This window comes from Phoca vitulina, unplaced genomic scaffold (genome assembly GCF_004348235.1).
Source record: "Phoca vitulina isolate PV1807 unplaced genomic scaffold, GSC_HSeal_1.0 scaffold58, whole genome shotgun sequence".
NCBI classification, from domain to species: Eukaryota; Metazoa; Chordata; class Mammalia; order Carnivora; family Phocidae; genus Phoca; species Phoca vitulina.
In genome coordinates, this window is record NW_022589761.1 from 8,407,711 (window position 1) to 8,423,138 (window position 15,428).

Genomic DNA, 15,428 nt, shown 5'->3' on the forward strand with positions numbered 1-15,428 from the left:
GCAGGCTTCCCGCGGAGCAGGGAGCCCGATGCGGGGCTCGATCCCAGCACCCCGGGATCATGACCTGAGCCGAAGGCAGACGCTTAACGACTGAGCCACCCAGGCGCCCCTGATGTATAATTTTATTGGACTGCAAGATATTGTTTTGTATAACTTAAGAGATACCATTACATGTTAATAATTTTAATATTATCAATAAGTTACCTGTATCAATAAGTTACCATATCATAGGCTCTAAAAGGTTTTCTCATGACCCCTACCCCCAGCCCCATGTAGGGACTCTTCTAAATTAGCCCAACTGACAGATGAAGAAACTGAGGCCCAGAGGCACAAAGTTGTATGACTGGCAGGAGTCCCAGGTATGTTTGGTGTCCTGCACTGGGCCTCCAAGCCTCATAGCGGCCTGTTTTAGGGAAATGCAGAGGCCGGTTTTCCAAGCTCCATAGCCACGCTCCCCAGAGCCGGTGGGGGACCCAGGGGAGCCAGTGTGCCTTCAGGCCATGGAGGACCCTAAGCAAGAAAGCAAGAAGGAGCTGCTTACCCCTCTCAGGTCTCTCCTGTTGACAAAACCCATGGAGCTCATCTGCATAAAGGGGTGGCCCAGCTAGTGGCCTTCAGTGGCTCAGGCAGCCCCTGGGGAGAAGGAGGGTTAGAACTCTGGTGGTGGGGGGGCCAGGGGGGTGGGGAGGAAGGTGGCCCTTAGGAATGGGTTTTTGTTATAATTAGATTTTATTATATATCAAGACAATAAAGTGGAATGGGTAAGAACCCTAGCACTGGGTTCAGATCCTTTGCTCAGCCTCTGTGTGACCCTGGGCAAGTCACTCTACCTCACTGTCCTCAGCTTTCCTCATCTGTAAAATGGGCACCATAAGTCTACTGATTTCATTCATTCTGGTCCTTAAAATTAAACATGGTAAGGACCATGCATTTTTATTTCCTCCTCTAAATAATGTGATAATAGCAGGATTGTCCTGACAACTAAATGAGATGCAGTGAAAATATCTTTGGGGCCTCAAATACAACAGGCACACAAAAGATGTCTGCTATGGCTATTATTTCTGCCTCAAAAGATTTTATAATGATGATGATGATGATGATGATGATGTAAGCAACACTTAATAATAACATTTACTATGCATTGGTACTCTTTAAGTGCTGTAAATAAATTATCTCATTTAATCCTTGCAAAGGCCCTGTGAGGTAGATATTATTAATTTCTCCTTACCAGTTGGGGAAACTGAGGCACAGAGCGGGGATAGGACTTGTCCAAGGACACATAAGGGAGTGGCAAGCCTGGGATTCAGATCCAGACTATCTGGCTCAGAGTCCTTGCTTTTAATCACTAAGTACAGTGCTTTTTAAATTCGGGAGACCTTGATGTGCATCCCAGCTCCACTGTATGGCATCAAGCAGAGGCTTCCCAGCTCAGAGCCTCAGTTTGCTCTCTGTGAAATGGGAGAATGACCTTCCTTACCCTAGAGGTGCAGAGGGGGCAGCTACCTTCCAGACGCTCCCCCTACAACCTCCCATGCCACCTACGCGTACCTCTGGCCAAGGTTTGGGGCCTGAGGGTGGGGCTCTGGTGAGGGGGCGTGGCCTTGGACGTCCTGGCCCAATGGGAACCGGGGGGGCGGGGACCTCCTCCCAGCTCTGTCCAGCAGGCGAATCCTCCTCGCAGTTCCATCTACCTCCCGGGTGCCCCAGAGGTCTCCGATCCCAGCCCACCCGCCCAGCCTGCAGCCCCCTCCTCCTATTCCCCGACCTCAGCCTGCGCCCCTCGGGCCTCGACATCATGGGTGACGGAGGAGAGGGTGAGGATGAGGTCCAGTTTCTGCGCACGGTGCGTATCTCTGTGTTAGGGGGTCTCTGGGGCTATCTCTCGGGTCCCTCTGAGTGTCTCCTTGTCTCCGGATGTCTCTGTACTGATCGCTGGTGGCCTTTGAGTCTCAGGGTCTATTCCTCTGTCCCTTTGGGTGACCGTCACTCTATCTTTCTCCTTTTTTGTCTCTCAGTCTCGCTCACCTTTCTCACCATAGAGAATTAGAAGACTTTGGGACTGCAGAATGGGGAGGGGGATTTTCGGCCACTCTCTCTTCTGACATTAGCTATTTGTCCCAGAGAAGAGGGGTTAGCTGAAGGAGCACCCCCCTCCCACCACCCTGGAAGCCGGCACTTGTGGAAGGTGGTTCTAATTCCTGAGCTTAATTTAGCTGTTCTCCCTGCCCCCCGCCCCCACACACCACCTAGCCTAATTCTCTTTTGCTCCAGACTCTGACCTAATTTAAATTTTGGGAACGGGGCTGGGGTGGTCTGGAGGACCTAACTTCTTTGAACTTCCAGCCCTTGAGGGTCTCCTGAGGGGACCCTCGGTTCTGGGTCTTCTTTCTTCCCTCCCCTCTTTTGGGTAGGAGGGCCAAATATGGCTGCTAAAGGTCTCTGGGTAGTGTCTCTCCCTATCCATCTCTTTGGGTTGTCTCTGTCTTGCTGTCTCTCCATCTCTGTCTCTCCCTGTCTCTGTCTTTGTTCTTTGGCTTTAGGCCTTCTGCATTTTGTTCTGCCTCCCTAGCTCTGTCTCTCCTGGCATCTCTGCTCCCCTATTGGGGGGCAGGGATGAGAATTGGAACAACAGGTGTCCCTCCCAGAATAGCCGGCTTTTCTGGGGCCTGGGCAGGGGACAGGGAGAGGGTGTGTGTGTGGGGGAGGGGCTGCCCAACTCAGAGTCCTTCCCACTTTTCCCTGCCAGTGGCTGAGTGTATGGGAGGGGGTGTTCTCTCTTCTGGGCCAGGTCTGCTGACCCTGCGATAGCCCCTCCCCTCCTCCTCCCAGGCCCTGGGAAATGCTGACACAGCATTCTGGGGCCCCAGAATAGGACCCTGGTGAGCTGGGTCGGGTTTCCTGGGAGGGAGGAACAAACAGCTGGGGCTAATAGTGAAGGATAGGGACAGCTGGTCATTCGGCCACAGGAGGAGGCCTAGCTTCACCCTAGACTCTTGCCCCAGCTCCAACCCCTTAGCAGACACCATGGGTTGGGCTCTCCCCTCCTCCCCGGCCCTAATAAGACCATGGCCATGGTATTAGCCTTGAGCAGCCGCTCTACGTCAGGCGCCATGCCCAGGGCCTTGGTCTCCTGAGACATCTAATTATATCCTCGCCTACCCTATCTTCTGAGGTAGGGCCCTATCTTTATCTCCCTGGGAGATTTGAGGGAAACCAAGGCCTGAGTGGTAGAGTCACTTGCCCAAGGTCAAGGCCAGAAAGTGTCATCTCTGGATGCCCCTAGGACCCACCCCTCCTGCTTTCACAAGTGGAGAACTGACCTCAGATTTGCCAGGTTAACCTGTGCTGGGGTCTACAACTCTGGCCCTGGCATCTCTTGGCCCCAGACTAGGTCTGTTTTCCTGAACTTTATTGGAGGTGGTGTGGTATTTTTCTCACACTTTTTGGACCTCATCCCACCAGTCAGAAATACATTTTATCTTGCAACCCAGCTCATGCAAATACACACATATATTATTTTTAAAACCCAACTTTATTGAGGTATAATTGACATGCAATAAATTGTACCCATTTTAGGTGTCCTAGTTCAGTGAGTTTCGAAAAACTACACACGCATGAAACCACCATCATAAGCAAGACATAGAACATTTCCTTTACCCCAGAAAGTTCCCTCTTGATCTTTGCAGTACTCACCCTGTCTGTCTGCTGTATGTCACTGGTTTTCATTAGGCACTTGGAGGGTTTCATATTAGTATATGCTCCTTTGCCTTGCTTCCTTTGCTCAGCCTATTTTTGACATTTATCCACATGGCATGTGTCAAGAGTTTATTTCTTTTTGTTGCCGAGTGGTACTGCACTGTGTCAATGTGCCACAATTTGTTTCTCAGTTCACCTGCTGATGGACATTTGGGTTGCCTCCCAATTCGTGCGATTATAGACAAGTTGGGTGCATTCACACACATCTAGTTTTTCCTGGAAACAGGTTTCATAAAATGTAGGGAGCCCTTAGAACGGGGGGGGCATGTTGCTATGTTCTGCTCTACTTCATTTCAATTTTTTAAGCATGGTGGCCGTGCTCCCCCCCACCCAAAACAAATTCATTTCCGTTTGATGGGTGGTGACCTCTAGCCCTGCCTAGGTTGGGGTTGCTCAAAGCATGGCCCACGTCAGAGCCTCCTGGATGCTGGTAATGGTCCGGATTCACCGCTCACCTCACCCCAGAGCCACTGACTCATGCCCTTGGTGTTGGGTGGGAAACTAAGGCAGCAAGGGACCTGCATTTGTAACCAGGCCACCTCCGTTCATGCTGCTGCAGGAGGAAGTTAGAGGATCTTGGTGTAGCGATTAGGCCTCCAGTCTCTGGCTGATATCCTGGTTTGCCATTTGCTTGCTTCCTAACTTTGGGCAAGTGATTTGAAGTTTTCTCTCTGAGCCTCAGTTTCCTAATCTGGAAAATAGGGGCAAAAGTAGGTACCATAAGGATTCAAGGGGCTCCCTGCAGACTCTCTCTGAGCTCATCTCCTCCCGCTTTCTCGCTCCTTCTGCCAACTGCCTCCTGCTATTCCTCAGCACCCACGTTGGCTCCCTCCAGCCACAGGCCTCGGCACAGGCTGCCTGGCTTCCAGAACGTTCTTCCCCCAGAGATGAGCAGGCCGGATCCCCTTCTTGTTAGTCAGGCAAGGCACAGCTCAGATGTCACCTCCTCAGAGAGGCTGCCACTTCACCCCCTCACAGATGTCATCCCTACCCCTAAAACCACTCTATGACATCAGCCTGGGTTGTTTCATAATACTGGTCACTGACGTGAAAATTATGAACCTATCCCTTTGCGTATTGTGTGTGTCCCCCACGAGGATGGCAGCCCCATGAGGACAGGGACTTTGTCTGCTTTATTCGCTCCTCTATATCTGGTGCCCAGATCAGAGCCTGGCTGCAGCCGCTACCCAATAGCTATCCGCCGAAGGAACGTAAAGCCCTGAGCGTAAAGCCGGGCAGACAGTAAGTGCTTAATACATGCAAGCTGTCTAGCCCTCTGAACACACAAGTGCCCAGCGTGTGCCGGGAGGTCGGGGTTGGAGGTTACAGGGCAGATCAGACCTCTCCTTCCTCCCTGGCTGAGCAGCCGACGGGGGGCTGCCCGTGTGCTCAGGAGCCAGGGACTGGAGCGAGTTTGTGTGATATGCTGGATGGAGGGGCTGGAGGCTGTGGGACCTCAGGCGGGACACCGAACTTCCTTGAGCCTGTTTTCTCAGCTGTGGAAGGAAATAACCACTGCCTTACTTAATGGTTAAGAGCTGAGGTCTCTATCACTTCTGACTGATGTCAAAGTGTTGGGCATTCCCCCGTGCACACGTATATTAGTTATAACTGTAGATAGGGGCTACTTTACTAATGTATGAAGAGGTGGTCTACTGTTCTAAGAGTGTGGCATATAGAGCCACGGTGTGGGGATCAAATCCCAGCTCAGCTGCAGGACAGCTGTGTGACCTCAGGCAGCTTACTTGACCTCTCTGGGTCTCAGTTTCCACAGGTTCACATCATAGAACTTAACGTCAGAGGATTCAGTAGTGAGTTCATACGTGTTAAGTTCTTGGAATGGGACCCAGCACATAGAAAATACTCTATTTCACTTAAAACCTTAGCTTATAACCTTGAAATCATTTCCAGCTTAGAGCAGAGTTGCAAGGTTACTTCGAAGAACTCCCGCGTGGCCGTAAGTCATTTCCCCCACTTGTTAAGATTTGGCACATTTGCTTTATCTCTCTCCCCCGCCCTCCCTCTGTGCACATTTCCCCCCTCAACTGTTTGAGGGTAAGCTGTGGACATGATACTTAAGTCCTAAAACACTTCAGTGTCTGTTTCCAAAGGAACAAGGGCAGTCGCCTCTTACAAAACCACAGGACAGTCATCAATGTCAGGAAATGTAGCCTTGCTCGGATGCCATTATCTGTCACGGTCCTGGTCCGGCTTTCACCAGCGGTCACCAGGAAGGAGTCCCTTGTGGCCTGTCCAGGATCCAGCCTGGGCCCCGGCATTGCATTCAAGTGTCATTAGAAAGCACTCCTTGGGGTGACTCTTGGTATCAGTCCAGGTCTTGATCTTAGGATCGTGTGTTTGAGCCCCGCGTTGGGCTCCATGCCGGGTTTGGAGCCTACTTAAATTAAAAAAAAAAAAAAAGAAAGAAAGAAGAAGAAAAAGAGAGAAAGCGCTCCTTAATTGATAGCTTTTTTTTTTTTTTTAAGATTTATTTATTTATTTATTTGAGAGAGAGAATGAGATAGAGCATGAGAGGGGGGAGGGTCAGAGGGAGAAGCAGACTCCCTGCTGAGCAGGGAGCCCGATGCGGGACCCGATCCCGGGACTCCAGGATCATGACCTGAGCCGAAGGCAGTCGCTTAACCAACTGAGCCACCCAGGCGCCCCTTAATTGATAGCTTTTACCGAAACAATACACAAAAGAGAAATTAGAGAAGGCTGAGCTTAAAAGCCATTGAAATTGGGGGGTTTATAGTTTCCACCTCCAGTGGCTCACCTTGCGGACCCCACTGGAGCCAGTAGGACTGGGGTTCAAATCCCAGCTCCTCCCCTTAGCAGCTGTGTGGCCTTGGACAAGCTATGCCCCCTCCTTGAGCCTCAGTTTCCCCATTTGAAAATGGGGATGACTCTAGCTTCTGTCTCATGGCATGTTAAAAGTGTGTGGAGCCCTCAGCATGGGCCCCCATGTGACACTTTGTGAGCTGGTATTATCAGTCGCCGTCTCTTTCGTGAGGAGAAGGGTAGGGTGACGGTCTGCAGTGTCTGCAGTGTCTGACCCCGTGGTCTGCCCACAGGATGACGAAGTGGTCCTTCAGTGCAGCGCCACCGTGCTCAAGGAGCAGCTCAAGCTCTGCCTGGCCGCCGAGGGCTTCGGCAACCGCCTCTGCTTCCTGGAGCCCACAAGCAATGCCCAGGTCAGTGTGGGAGTGTGGGGGGGTCTGAAGGGGCAGAGTCTAGGGTCCAAAGAAGAGGGATCTGGGTCTGAAGAGGGGGTGCTGACGGGAGAGCAAACAGAGAGGGGCTAAGAAGGAAAAGGGGGCTGGAGGTCCGAGACAGGTGGGAGTGGAGGTCTGAGAAGGGAGAGCAGGGGACCTGGGCAGGGGGAGTCTGAGGGGATGGAGGATCTTGAGTTCAAAGAAGAGGGGATCTAGAGGTGGCTGCTGATGGGAGACAAAATGGGGAGTTGAAAAGAAAAGGGGGCTAGAGGTCTGAGGTAGGTAGGGGTGGAGGTCTTCGGAGGAAGGGACAGAGGCTCAGGAGTCTCAGGAGGCAGGTGTTTAAGGGGGCAGAGGGCCTTGGATCCAAAGCAAAAGGGCCTGCAGGATTGGGGGATGCTAGCGGGATAGGGGGGTGCTGACTGAGGAGGGAGTTAGAAGCTGAGAGTGGAGGGAGCCCAGGTCTGAGGGTGAGGTGGACTCAGCGTCTGAGAGTGGAGGTGACCTGGAAGCTGGGAAAGGGAGAGGACGTGGAGTCAGATGGTGGAGGAGGCCGAGGGTCTGAGGGAGTCAGAGAGTCTTGGGTCCAAGGGGGAGGATGCTCCGGAGTCTGAGGTGACTGGGTGGGAGACTGAGGAGGAAGGCACAAGGTTGGACCCTGCTGTGATTTGGAAGCAGTGTTCAGTGTCTGAGGGAGGAGGCAGGAATTGGGGCTCTCTGATGGTGATTGCAGGGGTGGGGCTTCCTGGGGCGTTGCAGAGGTTTGGGCTATCTGCAGGGGAAGGCATGGCGTTGGAGCAGGTGCAGGCTGAGGCTCGCTCTGAGATTAGGTGGGCTGTGGGGTACTCAGGCGGGGAGGGTGGTGTGGAAGCTTCTGGGAGGTTCGGGTGGGGTTTAGGTGTTCGAGGGAGGAGGCATGTTTCCTGTGATGTTGGTATAGATTCAGGGTATCTGAAGGGGAGGCAGAGTACAGGGGCTTCTTGGGGGATTGGGGTCAGGTCTGGGTCCGTAAGGGGTGTGGGTATTTAGACCAGCACTCAGGGGCCTTCAGGCACCCCCCTCACATCTTCCCACCCCCAGAATGTGCCCCCCGATCTGGCCATCTGTTGCTTCGTCCTGGAGCAGTCCCTGTCGGTCCGAGCCCTGCAGGAAATGCTGGCCAATACCGTGGAGGCTGGCGTGGAGGTGAGGCTCCCGGCCCAGGCGGGGGCAGGGCCAGGGCTGGGTGGGAAGACCTGGGGCTTGTTCACCATCTGCTCTTCTTCCTCTCTCCACCCCGCCCCCCGCAGGCCCTCAATTTGGATAAGTGGGTAGGTCTGGCCTTGGGTGTCACCTTGTCCTTCCCACCTCTCCTGACCCCAGGCCCGCCTCTTGGGCGCACATCCTGCACACAGGGGCTGGGGGCCTCCCCCACCCCAGTTGTCAGGGGCTGTGGAGTCCACACAGGCCAGGCAGGAAGGAAGGAAGGGCGTGGGGGCTTCTGAGCCCCCATGCCCCCGCCTGCTCCTTTCTTCTCTTTCCCATCCTTTCCTCCAACCCTGATCCCAGCTCTTCTCTGCATGGGACCTCCCCTCTCGCCTCCCCCTGTTCCAAGTGTGGGTCCCCTCCACTCTAGGAGTAGGTCGGCCATGTGATCATGGGGCCCCATCACATGGCCCCCTCAGAGCATGGGCATGTGAGAGCCAGGATGGGAGGCATGATGCCATCGAGAGACCGGGTGACCCCCTCCCCCCAGGAGGGGCAGAGTCTCCTTGTGCTTGGGGGGGTGTGTGGGGCAGCACAGGGCGGGTCCCTGTGGGGAGGTTCAAAGATTTAACGACTGGTAGGACTACACTGGTGCATACGTTAGGACAGGTTACAGCAAAAGGGGCCAAGGCCCATGGTATATGAGGTATTGGGGCTTCCCTAGGAGTCCCCAGGCAACTGGAACAGGGGTTCAGCCTCCCTGAGGGATTTTGGGGCCTGGTTAACAAGATGAAGGGGGCAGGGAGGACAGAGTGGGCTTTGGGAAATATAAAACGTCCTACCCACAGGCTTCTCAGAGACACAGCCCCTACTTCCGTGAATGGGGAAACTGAGGCGAAGAATCTGTTGAGGGTCTGAGCTAAGGCTTCCTTGTGTCCAGGCCTGAGCATGCTATTTTATGGGGAGCATACTGCCACCTGGGATAGGCCAGATGCCTTGGGGGGTTCTGTACTCACTCTGTGCCCTCTCTCCCCCACCGTCCCCGCCGCAGTCGTCCCAGGGCGGGGGCCACAGGACACTCCTGTATGGCCATGCCATCCTGCTCCGACACACACACAGCAGCATGGTGAGTGCCAGAGCGAGGGCGCGTGGGCAGGGCAGGGGACGCAGGGCCCGCCGGAGGAGGCTGACTCCCCTCTGCAACCCTAGTACTTGAGCTGCCTTACCACCTCCCGCTCCATGACTGACAAGCTGGCCTTCGACGTGGGACTGCAGGAAGATGCCACAGGTGCGGCGCTGGAGGGGGGAGGGTGGGGATGGGGAGACTGCAGGCAGGGGCCAGGGTGCAGGAGGTGCAGGACGGGGGGGCAGGGATGCGGGGGACAAGGGCAACTTGGGCCAGCATGGCGGAACCCTAGGCAGAGGGTCTGAGGGCAGGAATGGAGGATGTGAGGCAAAGAGTAGGTAATAGGAGATGATAGGAGAATTTGGGACAGAGGGCTGGGGAGGCTCTGTGGCTGGGAAGCCCTTGGGGAAGGGCATTCTGGGTAGCTCTCATTCTGACAGCTTGCCCCCCACCCCAGGAGAGGCCTGTTGGTGGACGATGCACCCGGCCTCCAAGCAGAGGTCGGAGGGAGAGAAGGTCCGCGTTGGGGATGACCTCATCCTCGTTAGTGTCTCCTCAGAGCGCTACCTGGTGAGCAATCCCACCCCCAGCCAGCTACTGCTGCCCCAGGGCTGGGGGGCCCCCCCGGGACCGCCCACCTCCTCATCCTCCATTTGTGGGCTCTCTGGCCCCCACGTCCTGACTCCCGATTCCAAGTTTCCTGACCTCTGGCATCCACTTCTGGTCTTTGGTGCCCCATGCCCCAGCTGGATCTTGGTTTCCTGATCTGTGATCTCTGATTTTCTGTCTCCTGTCTGCCGCTTTCCCGGCTTCCGCCTTTGGTTTCTGGCCTCTGACTCTGGAACTGTTGCTCACCCCACCATCGTCTCTGACTGCCACATCCTGGCTGCACCCAGCACCTGTCCACGGCCAGTGGGGAGCTCCAGGTTGACGCCTCCTTCATGCAGACACTGTGGAACATGAACCCCATCTGCTCCGGCTGTGAAGAGGGTGAGGGTCCCAGACCTCATGCCCCTAGATTAAGACCCCCAAAACAGACTTCCCACATTGCCCCTCAAACATGTCCATACTGAGCCTTGGAACCTCAGACCCCAAACCTAGATCTCCAAATTATGACCCTCATACTTAGACGTCCAACTGACCCCAAATCCAGAACACTGGAGCTCAGACCCCAAACCCCAAACTCAGTATCAGCCACCCGAATCCAGACCCCAAAGCTCACATGCCAAACTCAGGCACTGGAGGTCAGTCAGACCCTTAAACTCAGATCCAAAGCTGAAAATATCACATTTGGAGCTTATCCCTCAGACGCCCAAGCCTCAGATGACAAGCACAGATAGAGACCTCAGCTCCCCACACTCAGACCCCCAAATTCAAACCCAGATACCCAAATACTCAAACCAAGACCTCTAATTCAGACCCCAAACCTCAGTCAACTGACCTCAGACTTCCAAGTTTTAACCTCAAATATCTAAAATCATCTTCCAAATTCAGACCCTCATGCTAGGACCCCACAGCATGACCCCAAAACTTTGACCCCAACTCTCACACCCAAACCTCAACCCAAGCTGAGACTCAGACCACAGATCCTGAAACTCAGGGCTTAATCTCAAATGCACCAGCTTCTGACTCCAAAGCCCAGATCTAACTTCAGACCCCAAACCTCAGATACCAGCCTCGGACCTCCAAAATCAACACTCAAAGTCCAGACCCTAGCCTCAGACTCAATCATCACACCTCTAACCCCAGACCCCAAATCAAGCCTTGGAACTCAGAGCCCAGTATCTGGGAACATTAGACTCAAACCTCTGATCCCAACCTCAAAAATCCAAACTCAGACCCACAAAACCCTCAACCTCAACCCTGTACACTCAGACCCCCAAACTTAGATTCCCCACCTTAGACCCTAAATCTCATACCCCCACTTCAGACCTCAAACTTAGCCCAAATCTCAGACTGCATGGGCAGTCTGATTTCAGAGATCCTGAAACTCAGATCTCTAACTGCAGACCCCCCCAAACCCAGTCCCAGTCTCCCACAGGGGAAAAGCAGGACCCCTGGACTCCACTTGGGCTCCCGGGCCCCTCCAGGTCTCCAGCCCCGCAGTGACCTCTTTCCCTTGCTCCTCTCCAGGCTATGTGACCGGGGGCCACGTCCTCCGCCTCTTTCATGGACACATGGATGAATGCCTGACCATTTCCCCCGCTGACAGTGAGGACCAGCGCAGGTCTGGGATGGGGACAAGAGGCCCTGGGGTGTTGGGGCAGGAGGGGGGAGCACAGAGGTAGGCCAGGGGGGATAGCACCCTTTGGGTGGGGTTGGGGATCACATTCTGGGGGGCTGGTGACTGAACCCCTGACCTCACTCTCTCTTGTGCCCCCAGACTTGTCCACTACGAGGGGGGAGGTGTGTGCACCCACGCCCGCTCCCTCTGGAGACTGGAGCCACTGAGAATCAGGTGGGGGGTTTGGGGCTGAGAGCTCCTGGGGGGCCTGGGAGGGGAGAGAGGGTCTTGAAGATCTGAGAAGGAAACGGGAGTGTTGTGAGGGAAAATCTGAGGAGCCCGAGAAGGTGAGGAGGGTCTTCAGGGTCCTCGAATCCTGGAGGAAAAGGACTTAGGGGAGGGTGGGCATTCCCGAGGGAGAGATCGGGGGTCCCCAGTCAAAATGCGAGGAGACGCCCCGCCCCCCCGCAGGAAGACTGGGGGCTTGATGAGGTTTGGACCAAGACTGTGGTGTCCGTGGGAGGGCTGGGGGAGTCCTCTGACCCTCCGTGCCCCCACCCTTCGCAGCTGGAGTGGAAGCCACCTGCGCTGGGGCCAGCCACTCCGTATCCGGCATGTCACCACGGGGCGGTACCTGGCGCTCACCGAGGACCAGGGCCTGGTGGTGGTTGATGCCAGCAAGGCCCACACCAAGGCCACCTCCTTCTGCTTCCGCATCTCCAAGGTCGGTGGGGTCAGGGTGCCCTCCCTCACTTGGAGCCCCGAATCTGGCCCCATCCCCCACTCCACAGGCTCTTGGGCGGGGGGGCTCCCTGATTAAATGCACAGGCAGAGGAGGCTGACCTCTGTCCCCTGCCCCTGCAGGAGAAGCTGGATACGGCCCCCAAGAGGGATGTGGACGGCATGGGTCCCCCTGAGATCAAGTATGGGGAGTCACTGTGCTTTGTGCAGCATGTGGCCTCGGGCCTGTGGCTCACCTACGCCGCCCCAGACCCCAAGGCCCTGCGGCTTGGTGTGCTCAAGAAGAAGGTGGGTGCCTGGCGAGGGGAAGGGGTGGGGGTGTCGGCAGGGGCGCAGGAAGGGGACTGGGCGGTGGTCATGCTTGAGCCTTTGGGAGTTTGAGGGCAGGACTGAGAGAGAAACTGAGATTGAGAGAGACAGGAAAGAAGAAAGAGGGATAGACAGAGGGAGAGAGAGGCGGAGAAGGAGAGAGATACAGAGACAGAGAAAGGCAGAGACAAAAAGACATGGAAACAGGGATGTGTACGTGGTTCAGTCGGTTAAGCATCTGCCTTCGGCTCAGGTCATGATCCCAGGGTCCTGATCAAGACCTGCTTCGGGCTCCCTGCTCAGCAGGGTGTCTGCTTCTCCCTCTTCCTCTGTGTGCACGCTCTCTCTCTCAAATAAATAAATAAATCTTAAAAAAAAAAAAAAAGACATGGAAACAGAAAAACAGAGAAAGACAAAGACAGAGAAGGAGAGATGGAAAAGACAGAGAGAGACAGAGACAGTGACAAACAGACCAAGAATAACATTTGGCAAATTATTGAGTACCCCAGTTGTTCTGGATGTGTGTGTGGAAAAGTAGGTGAGACATGGTGAATAAACTGAGACATGGTGAATAAACTGCCTTTAATGAAGTACATAGCCACTCTGGACCGAGGGCACAGTATGTGCAAAGGCCCTGAGGTTGGAATGAGATTGGTTTGTTGAAGTACCAGAAAGAAGATCCAGTTTGGCTGGAGCACAGAGATTGAGGGATGAGTCTTGGAAGACAAGGACAGAGGAGAGATGCGAGCCAATCATGTGGGGTCTTGTGGGCTATGGGGAGGGTCCCAGCTTTTACCCTTAGTGAGATGGAGCCCCAAGAGCGTTTTGAGCAGGCCAGCGAGGTGACCTGACTCAGGTTCACGTGGTTCCTTAGCTGCTTGTAGGGTGGGGGTGAGGAGCAGAGCTGGAGTAGGGGGCCCAGGGAGGCGACTGCTGCCATGGTCAGATGGGACAAAACAGTGGCAGGACCAGGGTGGGGACTGTGGAGTAGGGAAGGTGGCAGATTCTGGTTGTATTGTGAGGGTGGAGCCAACAGGATTTTCTGACAGACTGGATATCGAGGTGAGAGGGACAGGGGTTGAGGATGATGCCATGATTTTTGCCCTGAGCAACTGGAAGGATGGAAGTGGCCATTAACTGAGTCGGGGACAGTCAAGTGTCCGCTCAGGATGACAGGGATCCAGGGTCTAGAACAGAGCCCCTCGATAAAGAGTGAATGAATTGGAAGAGTAGGGAGACACCCGTTTGCAGAAAACGAGGCTTGTAGTTGGATACCTGATGGGAGGATGTAGAGACAGGCCCAAAGGGAACTGTGGGAGCTGTCAGCAGTGGTGGTATTCACAGCCAGTGGGACTGGACAGGGCCCTGGGGAGGTCGGCTCAGACGAAAGCTGGAAGCCGAGATGGTCTCATCTTACGGAAAGGTGGTCAGGCACTCAGTCTGGGATATGTTAAGTTAGGGGGTGCCGTTAGAGCTTTCTGGTGGGAGAATGTTAAGTCAGTAGTAGGTACGGGTGGAGAGGGTCTGGCCTGGAGATAGACAAGACAGAGTAAGAGAGAGGCAAACACTGGGGGTGCCTGGGTGGCTCAGCTGGTTAAGCGACTGCCTTCGGCTCAGGTCATGATCCTGGAGTCCCGGGATCGAGTCCCGCATCGGGCTCCCTGCTCAGCGGGGAGTCTGCTTCTCCCTCTGACTCTCCTCCCTCTCATGCTCTCTGTCTCTCATTCTCTCTCTCTCAAATAAATAAATAAAATCTTTAAAAAAAAAAAAAGAGAGGCAAACACGGAGTCAAAGGGGGATACAGACAGAGAGAAAGGAAGAGACAGAGACAGAGAGAGACAGAGACTGAGACAGAGGAGAGGCGGGGGGGGGGGGGGGGGGGGGGGGGGGGGGGGGAAAGAGAGAGAATGGAAGAGTCAGGTGAAGAGGGATAGAAGGCGGTGTCCTGCAGAGAGACTCAGTGGAGGACAGGGGGCAGCTCTGGGGCTAGTCTGGATGGAGGTCTGAGGGCATCGCCCTTGGTGGCCCGGCCCACTGCTGACCTCTCTGTCCTCCCACTGCCAGGCCATGCTGCACCAGGAAGGCCACATGGACGACGCGTTGTCACTGACCCGCTGCCAGCAGGAGGAGTCCCAGGCTGCCCGCATGATTTACAGCACTGCTGGCCTATACAACCAGTTCATCAAGTGAGCCACCTGCCCACTCTGCACCCCGCTGCCAGGCCCCACCTTGACCCCCAAGCTCCTGGTAGTCATACACCTGACCCCTTTAATCTCTACCGCTGACTTCCACACCCCTAACATGCACAGGATCCCTAACCTCTAAGCCTCTGACCTCTATACACTTGACCCCTAATCTGACCTTGATAACCATGATTTTGACCTCACATCCCTGATCACCGCTGACACCCAGACCCTTGATCCTGGAGCTCCCCAGCCTAACACCTGCTTCCACGACCCCCTGTGCTTACGCAGGCGTGAGTCCCCGTCCTGGCCCTGTCCTTGGCCACTGGGTGACCTCAGGCCAATGTCAGTCTCAGTGAAACAGGTGTGTCCGTGAGAGTTCTCCGGGGGCCAGGGGGTAGGACTCGCGAGCGCCGCACGATAGCGCTCGGGGCTCATTGCTGACAAGTGCGCCGTCCCCACAGGGGCCTGGACAGCTTCAGCGGGAAGCCGCGGGGCTCGGGGCCGCCAGCTGGCACAGCGCTGCCCATCGAGGGTGTCATCCTGAGCCTGCAGGACCTCATCGGCTACTTCGAGCCGCCCTCCGAGGAGCTGCAGCACGAGGAGAAGCAGAGCAAGCTGCGCAGCCTGCGCAACCGCCAGAGCCTCTTCCAGGAGGAGGTGAGTCCGCGGCGGGGGGCGGGGCCCGT

General features: G+C 55.2%; 1 protein-coding gene across 1 annotated transcript in view; it reads left to right on the forward strand.

The window, feature by feature from the left end:
* The first annotated feature begins 1,795 nt into the window (after positions 1-1,795).
* The window catches only part of RYR1 (ryanodine receptor 1), a 108,300-nt gene continuing 94,667 nt past the window's right edge, over positions 1,796-15,428 (forward strand). The window contains exons 1-13 of the mRNA XM_032390159.1: positions 1,796-1,843; positions 6,831-6,950; positions 8,052-8,156; positions 9,208-9,282; positions 9,366-9,444; positions 9,740-9,852; positions 10,179-10,272; positions 11,416-11,509; positions 11,666-11,740; positions 12,074-12,230; positions 12,371-12,535; positions 14,621-14,742; positions 15,204-15,399. Coding sequence (XP_032246050.1) covers positions 1,796-1,843; positions 6,831-6,950; positions 8,052-8,156; positions 9,208-9,282; positions 9,366-9,444; positions 9,740-9,852; positions 10,179-10,272; positions 11,416-11,509; positions 11,666-11,740; positions 12,074-12,230; positions 12,371-12,535; positions 14,621-14,742; positions 15,204-15,399 — 1,443 coding nt within the window. The remainder of the gene's footprint in view (positions 1,844-6,830; positions 6,951-8,051; positions 8,157-9,207; positions 9,283-9,365; positions 9,445-9,739; positions 9,853-10,178; positions 10,273-11,415; positions 11,510-11,665; positions 11,741-12,073; positions 12,231-12,370; positions 12,536-14,620; positions 14,743-15,203; positions 15,400-15,428) is intronic.